The 23,444-nt window shown below is 38.6% G+C and overlaps 1 protein-coding gene across 1 annotated transcript in view; it reads right to left on the reverse strand.

Moving 5' to 3' along the window:
• COL2A1 (collagen type II alpha 1 chain) overlaps nucleotides 1–22,940 on the reverse strand; it is a 61,050-nt gene extending 38,110 nt beyond the window's left edge. Inside the window, exons 1-16 of the mRNA XM_073663190.1 lie at nucleotides 22,488–22,940; nucleotides 19,457–19,666; nucleotides 18,152–18,168; nucleotides 17,594–17,626; nucleotides 16,891–16,923; nucleotides 16,739–16,792; nucleotides 16,214–16,315; nucleotides 12,667–12,744; nucleotides 8,353–8,397; nucleotides 8,219–8,272; nucleotides 7,150–7,203; nucleotides 6,820–6,873; nucleotides 5,776–5,829; nucleotides 5,581–5,634; nucleotides 5,175–5,219; nucleotides 4,659–4,712 (exon numbers count right to left, since the gene is read on the reverse strand). Of these exons, the coding sequence (XP_073519291.1) occupies nucleotides 4,659–4,712; nucleotides 5,175–5,219; nucleotides 5,581–5,634; nucleotides 5,776–5,829; nucleotides 6,820–6,873; nucleotides 7,150–7,203; nucleotides 8,219–8,272; nucleotides 8,353–8,397; nucleotides 12,667–12,744; nucleotides 16,214–16,315; nucleotides 16,739–16,792; nucleotides 16,891–16,923; nucleotides 17,594–17,626; nucleotides 18,152–18,168; nucleotides 19,457–19,666; nucleotides 22,488–22,581 (1,035 nt within the window). The 5' untranslated portion in view covers nucleotides 22,582–22,940. The remainder of the gene's footprint in view (nucleotides 1–4,658; nucleotides 4,713–5,174; nucleotides 5,220–5,580; nucleotides 5,635–5,775; nucleotides 5,830–6,819; nucleotides 6,874–7,149; nucleotides 7,204–8,218; nucleotides 8,273–8,352; nucleotides 8,398–12,666; nucleotides 12,745–16,213; nucleotides 16,316–16,738; nucleotides 16,793–16,890; nucleotides 16,924–17,593; nucleotides 17,627–18,151; nucleotides 18,169–19,456; nucleotides 19,667–22,487) is intronic.
• Nucleotides 22,941–23,444: the final 504 nt, after the last annotated feature.

The raw sequence follows: 23,444 nt of genomic DNA on the forward strand, positions 1-23,444 counted from the left end.
GCGAATTAATGCTTTAGAGGCAGTCGCTGTGCTGGCTGGATCGCTGGATCTGACTACCTCCTCCATGTTGCAGAACCAGTGATGTCTATGCTAGAAGCCTGGGGAACAGCACAATTCGGAGAAGTGACACAATCATGCTGCTGGTCCAAACTGTCAATCTTCAGAAAAGTACCAGCCCCGGCGAACCAGGAAACCAGCCACCGGGGGCGCTGCGCTTCTGAATATAGAGCATTAGATCAGCGCTTTAATGTTTATAGCTCCAACATATTCTGCAACAATGTTTGCATGATTTCACTTTTATCAGCCCCTGTCTCAGAAGAAGGTCACTCACTAGGAAGTCAAAGAACTGAAATCTGTGTTCTGGGCAGAATCAAATGGCTTCAGTACTGCAGGGCAACAGCTGAAACCACTGACAAATGTAAGGAGCTAAATTGAAAAGGGCCCAATATTGACAACAGACAAATCTAAATTCCAAAGGTACATGGTGTTAACAAGGCAGATTACTGGGGAAGCACATTATTAAAGTAGTGATATGCAGTTTACACAATGAATTATACGTTTATGCCATAATTTAATATTTACAACTTCATTCATGTGGTCTACAGAGTCTTAGCAAAAACATACCTCAACCACAATAAATCATGTATTATTAGATGACATAATGTAAGTTGATTGAAATTGTAGCTATTGATAGTTCATCCACAGTGACACCTAGTGGCTAATATGTTACACTGCATATTTTGCATTTTTTGCTGACATTGACAATGTTGCAATTGTGAAAGTATTTTTTCCCATAGCTTGGGCAATAAAATCTTTTAAATGTACTGCACTGTACATTGATTGATGGGTTTACGCTGAGAATAAAGAAAACTTTACAAACCAGTTTTTTATGATGATAGGTTGGGAAATATTAAGTTAGATAATTGGTCAATAATTCAATCAATAACATTATCAATAGCAAAGTTTAAACTGACTCAATGCTGCCACTTAGTGGCAATAATCTAACAATTTCTTGTCCCTGTAATAGTATTTGGTGAGAACTAATGCCTCTAATATGCCACCAGGTGGATGAAATGCGACATTGCACATGTTTCTGCACACCTGGATTCATACAGGCATTCAGGGGAGAGGAAAGAATGTGGAGGTCATACAGATTATTATAGATTTACATTGGACATAGCTGCCATAGGGTTGGCAAGCCAATTTGAAATCCAATTATAATATTCATAAACCTTCTTATTTGCCCCCATATGACTATACTGAATGTTCTTTTGCACCATACATTTTCTAGTTTAAAAGCTGCCAAAAACACTCTTCTTTTTTTTTTTGGGCTAATAGCCCTTGGGGTGATACAGGAACCATTACTCTTTTTGTAATTCTCCCATTACCAGCCCTGCTCTTGGTTTCGCTTTAATTAATTCACCATTCTTTGCATATATTTTTCTTTTTTCTGGTTAGACAATATATCAAGGTATCACTCCGAGAATACTTTTGTCATTTTTGGGCATAAAAGTATTTTCACCATCCTTTGTAACTTGTGTGTTTTTATATCTACTGTAAACTGTAACAGATACATTTATCAGATGAACTAACCAAAGTAAAATAAGGACATAAATTCCCGGCAGCATGGTGCCTTTTATATATTAGATAGACAGTAAATGATGGCAACTACGTTTACAATTGTCCCATCACTGTATTAGATATCATTGTTCAAACGCATCTATGTCATTTGCTACTTTATAATACATTTATATTCAATATTACAATGGTTGCCTTTCCTTAGGCTGAATGGTAATTTTAGGCTATGATAGCAGCAGAACCGCAGTATTTTTCCCATGATTTTGGAAAATTGAGGCAAATCATAGCATTTAAAAAATGTGATCGCAATGTGTGAATGCAACCCTAGAAATTGGGCCATTACATAGGGACCTGTTTGTAATAATGAGTATCTCCAAATGATTGTCAAGAATGAAAATTTCACCTAAATAAAAGGTGCCTAAAATTGTTTGATCAACGGATATTCCTCCTGAACGGTCTATATACAAGGAGGCTTGGCTTGGTTGAGTGCACATGTGTTTTCACTAATGAGAGGAGAGTAGGCCATGGGTACAAAGCTCCAGGACAAAATACAACACACCTTTTTAGGGTGCTTTAACACTGCGCTTTCTCCGACGTTCGGTACGTTCAGATGCTGTGCAGAACGGGATTTGGGCATATATGCCTAGTGGAGGCGGACACTACGGCAGCCTACTGGAGGCGGACACTACGGCCGCTTACTGGAGGCGGACATTCAGGCATAGTAGGCTGCGCCAGTAGGTGTATACGCCCGAAAATGATGCATGACGAGAACACGGTGACTGCGTCTACACCATTCTAGTCAATGGCCCCATCGGCGCATACGCCCGAATCCCTTTTTGAGGGGGGTTCGGACGTAATTCCTGACGGGACCACTAAGGAAGAACGTAGTGTGAAAGGGGCCTTATTCTTTTGCCTGACATCATCAATTGGAGTTGGCAATCCCCCAACACTTTAGATAGTTGACCAGCAGGTTGGGCTGACATTACTCTAATGTGTATAGAGGCCTTGAAGGGCTTGTCTGGATGTCTAGGGGCTGTCAGCCATAATGGCACCCCATTCACAGGTCGTGTGAGGTATTGCAGTTCATCTATATTAACATTGATATGGTTGATCTACAATACCAGCCCATCTATATGTCTGTTGCTGTTTCCGTGAGGGGAAAAAACAGCCACGTTTCTCTAGCGCTTGCAGATGAAAACTGCAGTGGGCCTCAACTCTGCGGTGTTGGAATAGCTTGATTTAGAATCACTTAATTTGACGACAAAACAGCCATTTCATCCCCTAAACCGTCTGTAATGGTTTTGAGGTAAAACAGCTGTTTCCTTGCATTAATGGGGTATTCCCATCTCTAAGATCCTATCCCAATCTATAGTAATAATAATAATAATAATATTTGGAAATACCTCAATTAGAAATGTAGTATAGTTTTTCTGATTCGCTATGTCCCTTTTCTCATGCAGGACCTTAGGTATCCATGGTTACGACCACTAGGAAATAGCTAACTATCTGTCACTATATCAGTGGTCGTAACCATGGATACCCAAGGTCCTGCAATGCCTGCACATCTGGAAAGAGACAGTGAATCAAAAAAACTATACTACATTTCTAATTTGAGATATTTGCTAATATTATTATTACACCTACTACATATTGGGATAGGATCTTGGAGATGGGAATACCCCATTAAGTGATTTTAGAAGGAAGACTTCAACAACCTCAGTGGGCCTACATTTTCAGTAGTGAGCTTGTCCTCTGCATGTGAACGCAGCCTAATCGGACAATCCTTTGAAGCCCTGCACTTGATTCTTTATTTGATCAGATTATGATAATCATCAGACATGATTCAGCCTCGTGGCTTCTTTCCAAATTGTGTGTATATAGGTAGAGAAAGAAACTTTGGATGAAGCTCCGTGACTATAAACTCCAGTGAGAACTCTCAGGGCTGTGACAGGGCAGCTGTGAGCCAAGGGAAGCTATGGAGGAGGAATGTTGGAGACATGCCTAAACAGAGGCCATCTGCAGCTACGCCGTCATGGTCTGCTCTTACTGCAGGGGATTAAGGATAGACACTGATCGGTTTCCTATTCCTGCCTTCATGTATGTACATAACTAATCCTCATCACACAAATGCGGTTTTGCTATGAGGATTATTAATCTCGTACAACGAGTTGTATCAATCCTGCATTCAGCTCGGAAGTTTACATTGAATTTTTTTTTTTTTTAATTCATGCTCTGGTGTGAATGACGAGCTGCCAGTCTGTACATGTAAGCGGTGGACTGGATGAAAACATAATCCTTATTCGCTCTCCCTAATTGTTTTCACTATGCAAGTCATGTCAGGTTTCTCTGACAGACGTAACTTCAAAGATACAAGCACTTGTAATCTAAGGAGAGATGCCGGAGACATATCGGAGACACCCTGCCTGCAGTTATAGCTGCCATGCTGACGGGGTACATGGTCTGGAGAAAATCTTGGTAAGGGGGCACATAGGAAACCAACTCTGTGTAGGCTCCAGGCTCCCCTAAAAGGGTTATCAGGGATGTAAAAAAAAAATGACGAATAGCAAGAAAGGTGCTTAAACAAAAAAACAACCAATAATCAAAATGTAATCCCCTGCAGCTCCAGCTGTCCCCACAGGTTTAGTTACTTCCCCTCAGCGATGATGTCACGTATATTCACATGACCACTGCAGCCAATCACTTGCCTCAATCTCTTGCACGACATGCTTGCATCTTTCTGAGGTCAGTCATTGGCTGCAGTGGTAATGGTTATGTAGAATACATCATTGCATTAAAAAAGGGGGGAATCACCCAGATATCAGGGAGTTGGAAATAGAGGTTATTTGTGAGCATTAGTTATTTTTTATTTCTTTCCGTTACCTAAAATCCCAGACAACTACTTTAATCTAATCCTTTATGTGTATCTCTATATCTCTGGCCATTGCTGTGTGAAGAGCCGATGGTGGTGGCTACAAGAAGTGACTCTTGCTTATTGGTTTTCAAGCTTCTAAAGAAATAAAATGTATAAATATCCTCAAAAATAAAATGATTCTTTTTAGATTTAACTGTGTAATACTTACAGCAGCACCAGAAGCTCCAGGACGTCCTCTCTCACCAGGGAGACCACGTGGACCCTATAAATGAAGATAGGAGTCAATCATCTGTCAATATGAATAACACTGGCTATGGGGAATTATGGAGAACACAGGATGAAGACCTGATTCTATGTCCTTCATTGTAAGCAAAAGAAAAAACAACTTCTAGCAAAATTCACTTGATCTAATATGGCAGGAGATGTAATTATTATGATATACTTATATTATAATCATACATGCCATAGGGTTATAGACAATATAGAAAGCATAGTTTGGACTAATCCTACTGTTTCCATGGAGGATTTCTACATATGCACAAGATTTATACATGTGTAGTATTAGAACCCTGGGAGTGATATTTCATGAAGGGTCCATTAAAAAGGAAATATATGGCCTGTCTTACTAATAAAAAGATTCACTCCCTTTAAATGTTATCCTGCAGTGAATCTTACTGCTGGAAAAGGAACAATCTACAACATTCTCTGCCAAGAGGCTACTTACCATTGGGCCAGGAGCACCAGCCTCACCAGGAGCACCACCTTCACCCTATAGGAGGACAAAGCAAAAGTCAATGTGAGTTAGTGACTTTTTAAGTATCACAAGCATCATAGTAGTCATGGTATAATTTCTATAGAAGTGAGTGGAGAGCACAGCACACACAACGCCACCTCTCCGCAGCGCCCATTTTTGAGATAGGTGCCAGTTCTATAACAGACGTTTGTGGCACAAACTCTGGATATGCCATAAATGCCTATAATGGGAATTCACAAATTCCATATGTTCTATAAAAAGCAATTTACAATCTACTATATGGGTTGTAGTCATATACTGTAGCCCATATAAAAGTAGAAACTATCCCTTCCGGATAAGGTGGACCGGCAGCATTCTGTTACAATCAGGACATTACCTTGGCACCAGCAGCACCAGACTCTCCCTTTGTGCCATCCAGACCAGGGTAACCCTATAAGGAGAAATAAATTATATTAATGAATAATGTGCACAAATTAGAAAGTGAGTAACTATTGCAGTCTTATATGTTTTATGGTATATTCTATATTTTATAATATTAAGCGTTGACTATGGTATCTAGTTTAGTACATACTCTGTGTCCTTTTACTCCTGGAAGTCCTGGGGTTCCGGGGAATCCACGAGCACCCTAAAAAAATAACATTGTGATTAGCACAATTTCCAAAAGTCTAGATTGGGACAAGAAGTGAAGTCGATTTGTTTGCTATAATTGGATGTGACAAATGTAATTAGGACTAAGGTATTCATTGTGCCTACTGTGTATAATGCTTGTAATAAAGGTCTTATAATAATATCTCCATCCACATAGAGCATGATATCCTCCAACAGTAATGTCTGTGTTCCAGGAATAGAACATCATATGTACACGTTCAATCCATCAGCAAGATATTGCGTCCTTCATTCAGTATCTCACATGTAGGTCATCATGATGTGTCCCATAAATACCGTTACTGTGCCACCAGCAGGATGTGACGTCCAACACTCATTGTATGAATCTTCCATTAAAATGGCTTGGCTCCAAATTGTAATTTCACCCATGGGACTCTCCAGTATTGGTGTCAATGTTCCAACAGTGATACATGATGGTTTCCAATATTTGTAGGAATATTCCACTAGATACGTAGGTGTTGCTTTTCATAAAAATTGCCAATGTTCATCCAGTAGGATCGTGGGTTTTCCCATTAACCATATCAACACTCCACCAGATCTTCCATTATTATGGTGTGAAGCTTTATCATAGTAGTATCCACAGTCCAAGCATTGCACCATGACGTATTCCATAACTCGAATTCAGTGTGGGATTAACAATCTCCTACTAATAGTGTAATGGATTATCAAGCCAATGTTCCACCTGAACCACCAAGGTCCTCAGTGTCTGGACAATGCGGAGGAGAAGTGTAGCACATTAAGCTGTAGACTCTTGTATCGTCCTCTAGGAGTGATATTTTATTGTCTTACTATATATTTTATCTGTATACCATTTATTTGTTAAGTTGTGATGAAACCATAGATTTCATGTTTTTTGACAACTACTGGATCTAGATCATTATCATTGCCAGTCCATTATCTCTACATGGTCCTGTGTAATTTAATGTGGTGATTGTCAAGAAGCTTTTACCTGTGGTCCTGGGGGTCCACGTTCACCAGATTTACCAGGTTTTCCAGCTTCACCCTAATGAGAGAAAATCTTAGTCAAATGCTGAAGAGAACAGTCTACTCTATTTTGACCCTATCAATTAGTGCATGTAATCTCCCTCTTGTTAAAATTATGTTTTATATGCTTATATACCGGTACTTGTATTACTACACTTGTACTAAGCGTATTTTGTTACTTGACTTATTTAGTATAATCTCACATTAAAAATTCTATTTCTAAAATTTGAGAATATACTATTTATTTTCCACTGAGACATATTATATACAGTATATATAGAAATCTGATTCTTACATCATCACCAGGCTTTCCAGATGGGCCAGGAGGTCCACGGGGACCCATAGGGCCCTAGAAAACAAAGCAGAATTGCAATTAATGATGGTTTGAAACAAATTTGAATACAAGAAAAAAACTTTTTTTTAGGGTAATGCAACCCCCCCTAGAGGTTGAGTAATGGTTTATATTCTAATGAGTGTATTATTATTATTTATTTATATAGTGCCAACATATTCTGCAGCACTTTATAGATGTTGACATCACTGTCCCCATTGGGGCTGACAATCTAAATTTCCTATCAGTATGTCTTTGGAGTTTGGGTGGAAAGTTGAGTACATGGAGGAAACCCACACAAACACGGGGAGAACATACAATCTCTTTCCAGATGTTGTACCTGGTGGGATTTGAAATCAGGACCCCAACGCAGCAAAGCAACAGTGCTAACCACTGAGCCACTATGCTGGCAATGTGATAAAGTTTATAAAGTTGGAAAAAGACATTGGCCAATGAAGTCCAACGTATAATCGTAAGTGTAAAACACAAGGAGGTCTTCTTGAACCCAAGGTATTTGCATACAGAAGCTAATATCCTCCCCCTATTCCAAAACAAGGAACCCGCATTTCAGTAAGGAGGCCGGTCAAATTATTTCACTTTTAAACTAAGGCTAATTTTGCAAAATATAGTGGAAACCACTTAAAGGACCAATAACTAAGCCTGAGCTGACCCTCTTTCTCTGAGGGATACACAAAACACCAAAACGATCATTGACACTGTATAGCTGTATTGTTTGGTTTAGTCTGTACGCCCACAGCCGTATTTTATAGACACAGACATTCTTTCATGTAACTAAGATGTTAGTGAATGGTTCTGCTCATAAACAATTGATAATTTAAATGTGCCATGAAGGGAAGGGGACGTCTACTATAATCACAAATCGAGAAGATATAACCCCCCCCAGTGTTCTGTGTATGCCCAATTTCACTGCCATAGACATAACATCATTACATCCAGATACAATGAAGGAGGATCTCCTGCTGAGAACGCCTACTGACTACTAACAACATACAAATAAAGCCACATTACTTACACCAGCACCGGGTTCACCAGGTTCACCGGGATTTCCTTGGAAACCTTGAGGTCCCTAAAATTAAAACCAATTAGAGTTCATTAATAAAGATAATGGGATTCTAATCAAGGAGACATATAATTACAGATACTTACAGGAGAGCCAGTTGGTCCAGGAGGTCCTCTAGGTCCCATAGGGCCCTATAATATGAAAAAAACATGAGTAAAATCTAAATTAGATAGTGAAATACCCCTGTAGAGGCAATCAATGGCCTTCTGTACAGCAGAAGAGTATGGAACTGTATGCTTCTTGTGTGTGCTAAGTAACACATCAATATTTATTTAAAGTGGCTTCTCGGAGGCTTGGAGCTGGAAGGCAGCCATGTTTACCAGCTCTAGATTTCATTTATTGCCTGCCAAGACGTTTCTTGAAGGAATTCATTGAGGATTTTATAAAGCAGTAGCTGTTGTCTGCATGGTTAAGACTTCCAGTCCACCACTAAGTAAAGTCTAAACAGTCATGGTGCTATGTGTACGGGATTCATTATATAGATTTTTTTTACAAACTGAAGTTAGGAATGGAAATAAGTCAGAGTAATTCTATGTAATATCTCCTGCTACAGCTGTATCAGTGCTATACAGTGCAGCCCGAGGTGCCTAAACATTCAGGCAGTATGGAATTCACAATGATATAAGTTTTTTTCGCTAAATGTGTCCACTAGGTGGCTCTATACCCATAGGCATTTATTCTGGGCTAGAGTCTGAAGGCACATACAGTTTTTGAAGCCCAATTTAGTAGGCAACTCCTTATACAACATACAGTGCAGACCAAAAGTTTGAACACACCTTCTCATTTAAAGATTTTTCTGTATTTTCTTGACTATGAAAATTGTACATTCACACTGAAGGCATCAAAACTATGAATTAACACATGTGGAATTATATACTTAACAAAAAAGCGTGAAACAACTTATATTCTATGTTCTTCAAAGTAGCCACCTTTTGCTTTGATGACTGCTTTGCACACTCTTGGCATTCTCTTGATGAGCTTCAAGAGGTAGTCACCGGAAATGGTCTTTCAACAATCTTGAAGGAGTTCCCAGAGATGCTTAGCACTTGTTGGCCCTTTTGCCTTCACTCTGCGGTCCAGCTCACCCCAAACCATCTCGATTGGGTTCAGGTCTGGTGACTGTGGAGGCCAGGTCATCTGGCGTAGCACCCCATCACTCTCCCTCTTGGTCAAATAGCCCTTACACAGCCTGGAGGTGTGTTTGGGGTCATTGTCCTGTTGAAAAATAAATGATGGTCCAACTAAACGCAAACCGGATGGAATAGCATGCCGCTGCAAGATGCTGGTTCAGTATGCCTTCAATTTTGAATAAATCCCCAACAGTGTCACCAGCAAAGCACCCCCACACCATCACACCTCCTCCTCCATGCTTCACAGTGGGAACCAGGCATGTAGAGTCCATCCGTTCACCTTTTCTGCGTTGCACAAAGACACGGTGGTTGGAACCAAAGATCTCAAATTTGGACTCATCAGACCAAAGCACAGATTTTCCACTGGTCTAATGTCCATTCCTTGTGTTCTTTAGCCAAAACAAGTCTCTTCTGCTTGTTGCCTGTCCTTGGCAGTGGTTTCCTAGCAGCTATTTTACCATGAAGGCCTGCTGCACAAAGTCTCCTCTTAACAGTTGTTGAAGAGATGTGTCTGCTGCTAGAACTCTGTGTGAGATTGACCTGGTCTCTAATCTGAGCTGCTGTTAACCTGCGATTTCTGAGGCAGGTGACTCGGATAGACTTATCCTCAGAAGCAGAGGTGACTCGTGGTCTTCCTTTCCTGGGGCGGTGCTCATGTGAGATAGTTTCTTTGTAGCGCTTGATGGTTTTTGCAACTGCACTTGGGGACACTTTCAAAGTTTTCCCAATTTTTCGCACTGACTGACCTTCATTTCTTAAAGTAATGATGGCCACTCGTTTTTCTTTACTTAGCTGCTTTTTTCTTGCCATAATACAAATTCTAACAGTCTATTCAGTAGGACTATCAGCTGTGTATCCACCTGACTTCTGCACAACACAACTGATGGTCCCAACCCCATTTATAAGGCAAGAAATCCCACTTATTAAACCTGACAGGGCACACCTGTGACGTGAAAACCATTTCCAGTGACTACCTCTTGAAGCTCATCAAGAGAATGCCAAGAGTGTGCAAAGCAGTCATCAAAGCAAAAGGTGGCTACTTTGAAGAACCTAGAATATAAGACATACTTTCAGTTGTTTCACACTTTTTTGTTAAGTATATAATTCCACATGTGTTAATTCATAGTTTTGATGCCTTCAGTGTGAATGTACAATTTTCAAAGTCATGAAAATACAGAAAAATCTTTAAATGAGAAGGTGTGTCCAAACTTTTGGTCTGTACTGTATATATAAAATGATATTTAATATTATATATATATTATTTTAATATATAACATTTAATATAGACTATTTAATATATGTGTAGTTATATTATATTTAATATGTAACATAATACATAATCAGGGGTTGACATATCATTGAGGGGCCCAAGAGGTAAGAGGGCCCACTACCACTTCCAAATCAGCAAGCAGCTTTTCTTATAGACAGAACTAATGCACTGCAAAAGGCCCATACTGTATATTGTTCTTGCACAGGGGCCCTTTTCTATCTGTGTCTGCCTCTGTATACAGTGCCTACAAGTAGTATTCAACCCCCTGCAGATTTAGCTGGTTTGATAAGATGCAAATAAGTTAGAGCCTTCAAACTGCAAACGAGAGTAGGATTTATGAACAGAAGCCTAAATCTTACAAACCAAAAAGTTATGTTGCACAGTTGAATTTTATTAAATTTTAAACATAAAAGTGTGGGTCAATTATTATTCAACCCCTATGTTTAATATTTTGTGGAATAACCCTTGTTTGCAATTACAGCTAATAATCGTCTTTTATAAGACCTGATCAGGCCGGCACAGGTCTGTGGAGTTATCTTGGCCCACTCCTCCATGCAGATCTTCTCCAAGTTATCTAGGTTCTTTGGGTGTCTCATGTGGACTTTATTCTTGAGCTCCTTCCACAAGTTTTCAATTGGGTTAAGGTCAGGAGACTGACTAGGCCACTCCAACACCTTGACTTTTTCCCTCTTGAACCAGGCCTTGGTTTTCTTGGCTGTGTGCTTTGGGTCGTTGTCTTGTTGGAAGATGAAATTATGACCCATCTTAAGATCCTTGATGGAGGAGCGGAGGTTCTTGGCCAAAATCTCCAGGTAGGCCGTGCTATCCATCTTTCCATGGATGCGGACCAGATGGCCAGGCCCCTTGGCTGAGAAACAGCCCCACAGCATGATGCTGCCACCACCATGCTTGACTGTAGGGATGGTATTCTTGGGGTCGTATGCAGTGCCATCCAGTCTCCAAACGTCACGTGTGTGGTTGGCACCAAAGATCTCGATCTTGGTCTCATCAGACCATAGAACCTTGAACCAGTCTGTCTCAGAGTCCTCCAAGTGATCATGAGCAAACTGTAGACGAGCCTTGATATGACGCTTTGAAAGTAAAGGTACCTTACGGGCTCGTCTGGAACGGAGACCATTGCGGTGGAGTACGTTACTTATGGTATTGACTGAAACCAATGTCCCCACTGCCATGAGATCTTCCCGGAGCTCCTTCCTTGTTGTCCTTGGGTTAGCCTTGACTCTTCGGACAAGCCTGGCCTCGGCACGGGAGGACACTTTCAAAGGCTGTCCAGGCCGTGGAAGGCTAACAGTAGTTCCATAAGCCTTCCACTTACGGATGATGCTCCCAACAGTGGAGACAGGTAGGCCCAACTCCTTGGAAAGGGTTTTGTACCCCTTGCCAGCCTTGTGACCCTCCACGATCTTGTCTCTGATGGCCTTGGAATGCTCCTTTGTCTTTCCCATGTTGACCATGTCTGAGTGCTGTTCACAAGTTTGGGGAGGGTCTTAAATAGTCATAAAAGGCTGGCAAAAGAGATCTTTAATCCACACATGTGAAGCTCATTATTCTTGGTGCCTGAACTACTTCTTAATACTTTAGGGGGACCAAACAGAATTCTTGTGGTTTGAGGGGTTGAATAATAAATGACACTCTGAATTAACTTTTAACGTTTTTAAAAAAACAAAAAAAAAACAAAAAACAAAACAATATTTGCTGCAGTGCATTTCCCACTTCCAGGCTGATCTACAGTACAAATGTCACAATGCCAAGTTAATTCCGCATGTGTCAACCAGCTAAATCTGCAGGGGGTTGAATACTACTTGTAGGCACTGTATATACATTACACTGTATAGCAAGTGACCATAGACATAAGTTGTCCATTCAGACATGATCCAATCTTGCTTCAATGACAGTAAGATTTGTGCATTTTGCTTATACTGCCCTCTAGGTGGCAATGCAAATGACTACAAGTACTAGAGCGGAAAAGTCTTTCTTACCATTGGTCCTTGCATAACACCCATCTGTGCACCTCCAGCTTTCTCATCAAAACCTCCTGTCATCTGAGCAGCAAAGTTCTGTGGAATCAGAGCTTGTTATTAGTATTTCATTGCATTCTGTGATATGAAGAGCAATAGCAAGGCTACAGAATAATATAAAGTCTTTGCCTGACCTATACTTTCCCTAAGATAATTTTATGGTCAGGTCTAATTATCATTATTATTATTTATCATTATATTTATTACTAAATATATTATCATTAATATATTTATTAATAAATTAATTAATACTGTCTTCCAGTTCGTCACGTATATTTTTTATAGTTCACTTTATTATGGAAAGCTACAATGTTTTTTTTTTTGTTTTTTTTTATTCTGTTTTTATTTTTCAAAAGATTGTCAACTTGTTTCCATCATTTCTTTTGCTATTTAACTAAAATTAAAATCCAGGCTACCCGTGTGACTCGTTATTTTCTATAACGTGTTTTATAAATGTATTAATTGTATACACAGTGTGGAATCATTATTACACTACATCTGTATTAGTTATTGTATTATTTAGCTGTATAGGTCAGAACTTTAAATTCATGACAGTGCCACCTAGTGGTAAGGCTTGGAACATATTCTCTCACGACTATTACTAAGCTGATAAAATGCCCCATTGACAGGGAATAATGGATCACATCTTTGTTACATTTGTGAACCTTGAATGAATGACATGAGTGCATTTATTTCTTGCAGTTTTAAATCAGACTACATCCCCTATTGTAGTAAATGATATTACTGAGACAAGCTCAAAATGCATTTTTGTTTTTGCTGATGATGTTACTTAATATTGCAAATTAACACCTAGTCCTTTTTAAAGGGTTGTCTACAATAAAAATATCTGTGCTGGAAACTTAATGTTAAAAAGTAACTGTCGTCTTAATTTTAATTTCAGAAATCAATAGTACACATGAAAATAACCAACTTTGTAATTTATCTTATCAGAGAAATCTGTTTCTTTCTCTGACAGAATTGATCAATCATTATCCATTATCAAAAATCTCAATTCTGAGTTAAAATCTATATTCAGTGAAGACAGACTTTACCATTACTGAGATAGGAGATGGCAGCTGCTATAGATACAATTCTGTGTAGAGGAAAGGGAGGAGCCAGAGGCAGAGCTCCTCACTCCTCCTCTCCCTCCTATCTACATAGAATCTTATGGGACTGTGGCGCCACCTTGTGGTTTCCCACTTTTTAAAGTGTCTTTTAGAATTTTTGTATTGGTAAATTTAAAAAAAATTAAATTTTCTAGTAATATTGCATATTTTGGTTCTTGTGTACAATTTTCTAAATGATTTCATAGAATCTCATCAGCAGCAGCTGCCATCTCCTATCTCAGTAATGGGAAAGTCTGTCTTCACTGAATACAGATTTTACCTCAGAATTGAGATTTTTGATAATGAAAGATCAGTTTTGGAGGAGAAAGAAGCAGATTTCTCTGATAAGATATATTACACAGTTTCTTATTTCCATGTGTACTCTTGATTTATGAAATAAAAATGAAAACAATGGTTACTCTTTAAATCATTTTGCAATTTACTAAAAAAAAAATCTGCTCTTCAAGGTGAGATCTTGGCATTGATCCTATTTTGATATAGACATGCTTATTGTTTACCCATATAACTTACTCTCTGAACAATCTGAAACCACTCTACACCACGTTCTAACTGCATGCTAAGAAAGCCAACACAAAGAAGGCAATGAAACTAAGGGTAAGTGCACACAACAACTTTTTCAAGGGGATTCTGCCTGACTCCCCCTGAAAAAGCACCACAAAAAGTGAACATAATGCACAGCAGTGTAAAAATGACATTGCTGTGCACAGGTTCATTCTTTTGTTACATCTGTTAACCACGTCAGGGTTCAGAAACCATGAAGTGATAAAAAGAAGCGGCATGATCATCTTATGACCGATTTCCGTCAGGAAGCCGCTCAATAGTTATAGTTTAATTTATGGAGAAAAGACACTGCAAAATCAATGGCAAAGTCGCCAGGGATTCTGCTTCAAGAAAAAAGACCGCCGGCCTTATACTACGGTGTCTTTGCCTAGGAAAATCTTGGCTGCATCCTAAGGAGATCAAGGGCACATACCCTAACTTGTCCATAGAGGAAGCTTTATAATTACTCAGATACGAATCTGTCCATAGAGCAATGGACACTAAATTCTCAGCTTTATGTACATATTTCTTATTACATTTTTATGATTGTTCAGTACAATCAAAACTGCATATGAACCAGATAAACCCCCCATGTAATGTTCTAATGTTTCTGTATTTATTAAGTATTTTATATTATGGTTTTGCTTTTTTTTCAGTTTTGGTGGTAAGCAGAATATATATATTATTCATACATGATAATGTACAAAATATATGGTCCAAGGGAAAACCAATAAAACTTTTTCTATACAATGACAATGTATTCAAAATGTAACATATTGAAGAGCTAATGTCCTTGAATATTCATAGTAAGGACATTGGGGTATCAAAAACAATAAGAGATTGTTGAATTTTCTTGTGCTAAGTATAATGAGGGAACACATACCATCATGTATAAGAGTTATTAAACAGGTCTCTATAAGGTTTTTTAGCAGCTTTAAAAACAACTTTTCTTGGTCTCTTCCATCAGAATGTTTACTAATAGGTGAAATCCAGAAGAAACTCAATTTATAACCTAGATAAGGCGCTGGTACATTGACCGGGATGCATTTAACATTAATGTGCGGGTCCAGCACAGAGATCATTGGTGAGTAATATATATTTCACAAGGACGGTATAATAGAAAAGATAGATGGGGAGCCAAGTCTAGTAAAACATATCCAGAGAAACTTGCGGACTGGATCTCAATCTTTTGCTGTACTATTAGAGATTGGATTTATTATAATGTATACTTCCTGTTGATCAACAATATAATCTATAGGAATTGCATTCATTATAGAATGTAAAAGGTTTAATAGGATCAGTCTTTGAGGTCACTTTTTATTGGTGTTTCTGTGTGAATTTAAGAATCTGTGTAATTGTCTCTTTCTTGCAGGTTAGAGATAGATTTCTATTATGTCTTCTATATCTTTTATCAAACATGTTAAAAATATTGCAGAACAACTAAAAGAAAAAAAAAAGCCCTAATCTGTGTCTTGAAATATGGATGCAATTTTAATTTGCAGCATAGCTGGATGTGTTCAGGTTGTACCCGCGGGATAGTATGAGGGCATCTCGTTTGCATGTCTCTGATGTTGGACAATCATCTACTTGTACAGTGTCCAGCAAAATAGAGGAAAAAAAAACTTTCTGGGCAGAGAAGATATTTTGTGTCAGAGGAATGCAAACAAACTGAGGGATTACAAAGAGTGACTGTGTACGAGGTACATGGTAACAGTGGAGCCTTTCAATGCTGTCAGCTTCATTTAGAGATGTAGAGCAAATGTGCTGAGTGGATGTGAGCCTGGGATGTGAACTTTACAGACCTGTGACAAAGGTTGGGCGTCAGTGTCGAGCCTACTTACTCCGCCAAGGCCAGGAGGTCCAGGTGGGCCAGGTGGGCCAGGGGGTCCTGGGTTTCCAGGAGTACCGGGTTCGCCATCTCTTCCACGGGGTCCAGTTGCACCCTAAAATAAAGACACATGGTGGGCACATTACTTACTCAGGTTTATAAAATGGGGACATTGATTTTGAATGATACAAGGTGGTCTCTAGATAGACAAGGTGGACACATTATCTGCCAGATGCAGACAATGGAAACTTTCTAGGTACATAAGGTGGAAAGTTTCCCAGTCATATGATGGATACAGTAGGGGGCATTCATGAAGATGGGGCAGTAACAACATATTAGACTTATGTATGAACTAGATTGTCATTGGACTGACCATGTGTAAGGGTTTTACTGCTTTTCTCTCTATGCTCTGCCTATTTTCACATGAATTTACTTGCATTACTTTTTATTCATTTCACTGCTTATGTCCACCATTTATAACTTATATTAAACTCTTATAGTTCACTGCAAAATAATTTTTAACGTGTTTGTTACTTACTGTTTCGCCTTTTACGCCATGATCACCTCTTAGCCCATGTTCACCAGGAGGTCCCTGAAAAAGGCCAGAAAATATATTAATTTCACTCTGATTCAAGTATTTGATATTAGATTTAAAGGATCAATCAATTATTTTGAATAGATTTTCTATACCTGTGGTCCGGGAGGTCCTCTTGGTCCTAATATCTATTGTATAAAAATTTGTAGAGAATCCAATATTATGTTATGTAAAATGAGCAAATATTATAAATATACAAATATAGTAAATCTAAACTGGTCACTAAACTCTGAGATAAAAAGCTAGACAGACAGACAGATACTGGGGCAGGCGTATCATTGGTCATTCGTGTATTCTGTGCAGCCACATGGGGACCCAAGATAAAAGATAGATCGATAGATAGATAGATAGATAGAGGGACAGACATATCACTGTGCAACCTGTGCAGCCACATCGGGGCCCAAGATAATATGGGGTTCACTAACAACTCTAGACAAATAAAGTGGTGTATTATGATGAAATATTGGACAGTAAAGGGTCCTTGTACTGTTCTTGTTCATGGCCCCCCTTCTGTCTGCGTCCAACACTAGATAGATAGATAGATAGATAGATAGATAGATAGATAGATAGATAGATAGATACAGTATATGTATAGATAGATAAATATTTGGATAGATAGATAGATATGGATAGATAGATGGATAGATGGATAGATAGATAGATAGATAGATAGATAGATAGATATGGATAGATAGATGGATAGATAGATGGATAGATAGATAGATAGATAGATAGATAGATACTCAATAGATAGATAGATAGATAGATAGATAGATAAAAATAGCATGTTATACTTACATCTAAGATATCACCAGGTTCGCCTTTTTGTCCCTAGAGAAAGAAAACAGAAAAAATATTTTAAATTTACTAGATGCCCGCTTTATATGTTATGTAGTAGTATTGTAAAATATATATATTGATATATTGAGTGTGTATATGTCTATTCTATATATGTATATATGATTACTTGCTATAATTGCAGTATCGTACTAGCCACGTATAATACTAGGGCCACGGCCCCACTATCAGTATTCGGTCAGTATTCGGTCAGTATTTTTTTCTCAGGAGTGGGAGCCAAAACCAAGAGTGGGTGATAAATGCAGAATTGGTGACTTGTTTCTATCATACCTTTTCTCTGATTGTTCCTCACCTGGTTTTGGCTCCCACTCCTGAGACAAAATACTGACCGAATACTGATAGTGGGGCCGTGGCCTTAGAGTGGATATGGAACAAGTTGGCAATAGACTTTCTATGTCACTGGTAGCAGCTGTCATTAATGTTGAGCTCCGTACATTAGTGTCCTTTGTAGTCTTATTCTATGATGTATGTAGTTATTCTCATAAGAAATAGTATTACCTTTATTCCACGGTGCCCTATTTATTGGAGGAAATGTAAAGAAAAAAATGGTTAAAAGTCAGCAGCTGGTAGAAATTCAATGGATGATTTAGTGACATAAAAAAACCATAAAATACATAAAACAGACTATAAATGTACACAGACCATAGAACAGGCAAACATAAGCCACAATAAGGCCTTCTTCCCAGGAAGAAGTTATGTGTTAAATCACGACATTGAACTTCCTCTAGTTCTGATTCACTCGTTTGTCTCCATTACAAGACTGCACGATCCTACGGCAAATATCCTCAGTGCAAGATGGTTACATGTCTATTGGAAGAGCTCTAAAGGGTTATTCACACTCAGGATTTGGTCAGTATTTTGCATCAGTGTCTGTAATAGTCTTATTCACATGTCAGTATTTGGTCAGTATTTTTCATCAGCGTTTATATGCCAAAATCAGGAGTGGAACTTACAGAGAAAAACTATCATTGGAAAGATTGAGACCTCTTCTGTGTTTTGGAGACACTTCTGGTTTTGGCATAGAAATATTGATGAAATACTGGTCAAAAATAGTGATGTGTGAATAAAGCCTTATTTAGGAAGCTGGTTAGCAAATGTTGAAAGATGTTCTACTTGAGTAGTAAAAATAGAGGGAGCTAAAATAAAAGATTAGTTACAGGAAAACCTAATTATGGACAAGGATTAGGACACATTAATGATGACTGCACATAGCACTGCAAATCTCCCAGCCCGCCTGATACCATTGAGGACGCACCTCGTTGGCCACAACAGCTTGTAATCGAGCAGAAATACCGTTTACAATCGCAGTGCTAATAATGCAGGACCCGGTCATTAAAAAGAGAACCTCCTTAATGTTTTAACTTCTGCCTCTGAACGAAAAATGATTATTTGGGTTCTGTCTTTGATGTGGAGCATGAACAGGTTAATACGTGTCTTATATTTAGAGATGCACGTGGTCTGTTCACATTGACTGCCAAAAGAAACCGCAGGAGTGTAGACCTGTGGCTTCAACTCAAGGCAGAAAAAAAAGCCACAGAGCCGCTCCTTCTCTGTAATTTAGTTGTATCCAGGCTTTGATCTCATGTGCAAGACATGTTATATACTTTTATCACTTGGGGTAGATATATATATATATATATATTTTTGAACATACATATATTATAAAGGCAGAAATCTGAACAGGAGGTGCTCTTGTTAACTACCGCAGGGACCTATGGTTGCCCACTCTGTTAGGGAATGGGGTGTTAGCCATAGGTTTGCACAAGTAATTTATTTATAAAACACAAATAAATAAATTACGACCACTGGTGGTGGAGGACTGCTCAGTTGGGCAAATGGGGCAACACTCTCCAAAGGGGATTTCAGCATTGGGGCAGTCTTTATTTTCCTCGCAGATTATCTCGTCGCACAGAATAGTCCCAGTGTCACAGACACAGATTTGGCAGGGTTCTGGTTTCCACACATCTTTGTCACTATATCTCTGCCCATCCTGTACGCAGCTCCCTGCATCCACTGTGACCGAGGGGAGTAAGTATAAGCCGAGGAAGAGGCAACAAAAAAGAGAGGAAGCAGAAATAAAATAAAATGCAAAAAAAATCACACAATATTCATATACAAATGTCATATATTGCAATGAGTTCAGATACACAAACATATATATATACATGGGTGTTTATGTATATATACATATATGACATATTGGGAGAGCCAAATTTTGATATTTGTTAAATTATCCACTTTGCTTTAGACAAAATTGCTGTAAAATTAGAATAAAATAATTTCTACTTCTGGTATAGTGATATATACAGCATATTAGTAGTCAGAAATGCAATGCTAAATATTACCAGACGGGGGCAGTGTTGAGCCAAGACAGATGAAGGTGATCTAAGTTCAAAAAATAATGGGGCTGCTTGGGGTAAGAGGGAGGAGATTGCCCTTCTGCAAAGTTTTCTGGCTTGAGATATAGGAAGTTGTAATATAATGTTACAACATGAACTATGGCGAGTTGCTATTAACTGCAGGTTTCTCTGAGGTCATATAGTGGAAAGTTGTTTCAAATTGGTGTCAATAATAAAGTGATTATTTTTTTTAAAGCTGAAAGTAAAATGCATTAATGAATGGCGTACATTCTGTATACATGAAGCCAGTATAGAACGTACACATATATGTGATGATCAGGTCAATAAAATGTAATAAAATCTGAAATCCTAAGGAAATAGAAGCGTATTTATATAACTGATAAAAAAAGTGAATAAAATCACTATAAACAATATAAAATGACAGGGGGCTACATCATGAGCCCGCTGCTGCTTCTGATCTATGCATCATTATGCTCAGGCTAGCTCCCTTTGGGTGCCATGCCTAGGCTTGGGTAGCCCACAGGACCCTGTATGAATGGGCCTTTCTGTAAAATACACAGAGGTTTCAATTCACATTTCACTGTCAGGGGCCAGTTTAAATAAATATGGGCAGCATTTCAACTCCATCTGGAAACCATTGCTGCCAATCCTCCTAGTGCAAATAAACTATCACAATAGTCTATTGGGGTCTTCAAATCAGGTCACATCTTTACACCGTACTGACATATCTTAAAAGCTCATCCACATACATATAAAAGCTAGAATCCATTATTTTTTAGATTCCCCTAACAGGTATTAGCATGACCCCTTCCATTTAAATATTTGATTTTTACCTCTGAACTAGCCAATTTTGGGCCTTCACTTATCCAAAGGGTTAAAAAAATCCAACAACTATCTAGAAGGCCAATATACCAAATTCTAGGCAATTCTAATTCAAATCATACTATCATTTATCTATGTACATTTTTTTTATGGAAATTCCTGAATATTTCTCTCTGGCTACTTCAACATTTCATGCACATATTTCAACCTTTTGCAGATGTCAAAAAAGAAACTTTCTTTAAGGAATGGAAGAATGATTCCAACAGAATAAAGTGGCAAAAAGTCAAGGGAACATGCCTTTTCCATACTAGCAGTGCAATGGATTTACAATCTGTAGTATGCAAAGACTTAAAAGGCTCGTAAAGGATTTTTTTTTGTACCATTGGGGACCTGTCCAAGCAAGTTAAGAAATTTCTCCTAAGAAATAAAGCTTCAAGCTTTTTCTAGAAGAATTGCCCAGTCTGCGTATTAGCCAGGTGTTTTCTCATATATTCCGTCATTTTTTTTTTTGCCAGTTTTAACAATATCTAAGTAAAAAATATCTCTTATTTTTTTTACCTGCAAAGTATAATTCAGCATTTTATTTATGCGACTGAATGTTATGTTTACATAATAGAATATTAGGTATTATTACAATGTATCGTGATGTGAGTTCTATTTTGTGGCACGTTGGTTTGGCATCAAACAATGGCTTAGTAAAACCATTTTAAGGTTCTTTAGGAATGAGATGTGTCTGGCAGGAATGCCTTTCAACGTTCACACGGCCTCTTAAGGGAAAGTTCCCTTTTTTTGTGATCCTTAAATACTGTGGGAGATCAGTTGATGGAGAGAATGCAGCTTTTGTGCCTTCTGCACTCAGGACTCTAACACCTTGCTTAGAAACTAGTCAGATTGAAGATATATATATCACTTGTGGCACAGTTTCAAATATTTTGTTGGGAATTGCTAGTTAAGCAATTCTCTCGCATATTCCTTAAAGTGGTATTACTTCATTGTTTTAGGTCACTAGGATTTTACTATCAATCAAGGTTAATATCTGCAGCCCTGAGTGGAAGCACAGGAATTTCACTATCCAGCAATGTGTCATTAAGTGTCAACTATGGCTATTTCAGCTGCTTCCCTCAGGATAGATCTTAGTATAATCTTAATATTTGAGGATATTAGTTAAGTGGGAATATTTAATGATAATGTCTATAAAGCTCTGCTATATACAAGTAATGCATAATAATAATAGTTTGCAAGAATTAAGCGATTTATAACTAGTAGCTTTAAACCTAAGACACCACAGTAATCCAAAGCTGCTACTTAGCCCCATATATTGGGAATTCATTGCCTATTTATACAATGCACCATTAATGATCAGTTCAGCAGTTGCCAGCTAGGGGATGTTGTGTCTAGTAAGGATGCAATAACCTTGAGATTGCATTTACACACTGCACTTGATTAACTGTGAACTACAATGAAAAACCTGACAGATTTACAGGTGAGATTAGATTAACCCTCATCCTGCTGGACGAAAAGTGGCATTAAACGTCAAAGCTACTTTCAGCTTGCCTTGCAAGTGCAATCGTAAGTCTAAATACAGGATTATATATTCTAAGGGAAAAAAAAGAATAATTACAAAAAAAAAAATGAAAAAGTTGGTCACTTACGGATGTCTTTATCTTGGCATCTTACAACTGCTAATAATATCACTTGTATGGCTGCGAACAGCACTAGTGTCCTTGAATCCACAAAGTTAAACATGTCTAAATGTTAGACATGCAAAAGCTTTGTGGGAAGAAATGAAGAAGAGAAGAGGAGGAGAGGAGGCTGACTGTCCCCAAAAGTTATCTTGTCTTCATGCAGCCGATTTCTTGGGAAAAGAAGGAGAATCCAGTACCAGGCCCCAGCAGAAACTTAGTACTATCTGCTCTGGGCCAAGGTACTGAAATTATAGTCCTGACTGCCTTGAAGACAACGTATATGCCCACATCTTAGTCCTCCCCTGCCCCCAGCAGTGCTGAAATCTGAGCCCCTCCACTCCTCTCTGCCCTCTCCCTACCCCACCAGACCCCTCCTTCTCCTGCAGGGTCCCTTTGCTATACTTGCCACACTCTGTCCCCCTATCTCCCTCCCCTCTCAGTGTCTCAGCCTCCCCTTCCCTGTGTCCTGCCTCCCCCCATCACCTACACTCTTTCATTCCTCTGTCAAGGAAAAAAAAAAAGTACCACTATTTAGAAAGAAGTGGAGAAAAAAAAAATTCCAGTTTGCTAAAACAGGTCTCCTGTCCTGAGTTTGCTGAAAAGTTTGCTGGGGAGTCCTGGTGCAGGAGAAACTAGTTGTGTGAGAGGTGATCTGGGGAGGTCTGCCAGGTTCTTACGGTTCTTGAGATTGTGAGGCTGAGGATGGTTCCAGCTTTGGCAGGTGGCACTGGGGTACAGCACATTTCGCAGGTTTAGGGCAATGCATGGGACATTTAGGATTCTCTCTACTTCTTCACTGCACTTATTTTTTTTTCTGAGATACTTGCTAGAATCTTTCAGATGTCTCTATCAATGCTATTCCAACAATTTATATTCACAGGTATTGTCTGTTGTATAATTCTAAAAAATAATAAGGATTAATTA

The sequence above is a fragment of the Phyllobates terribilis genome, unplaced genomic scaffold, assembly GCF_046119375.1.
Source record: "Phyllobates terribilis strain yellow unplaced genomic scaffold, ASM4611937v1 Scaffold_2__4_contigs__length_985480577, whole genome shotgun sequence".
Lineage (NCBI taxonomy): Eukaryota > Metazoa > Chordata > Amphibia > Anura > Dendrobatidae > Phyllobates > Phyllobates terribilis.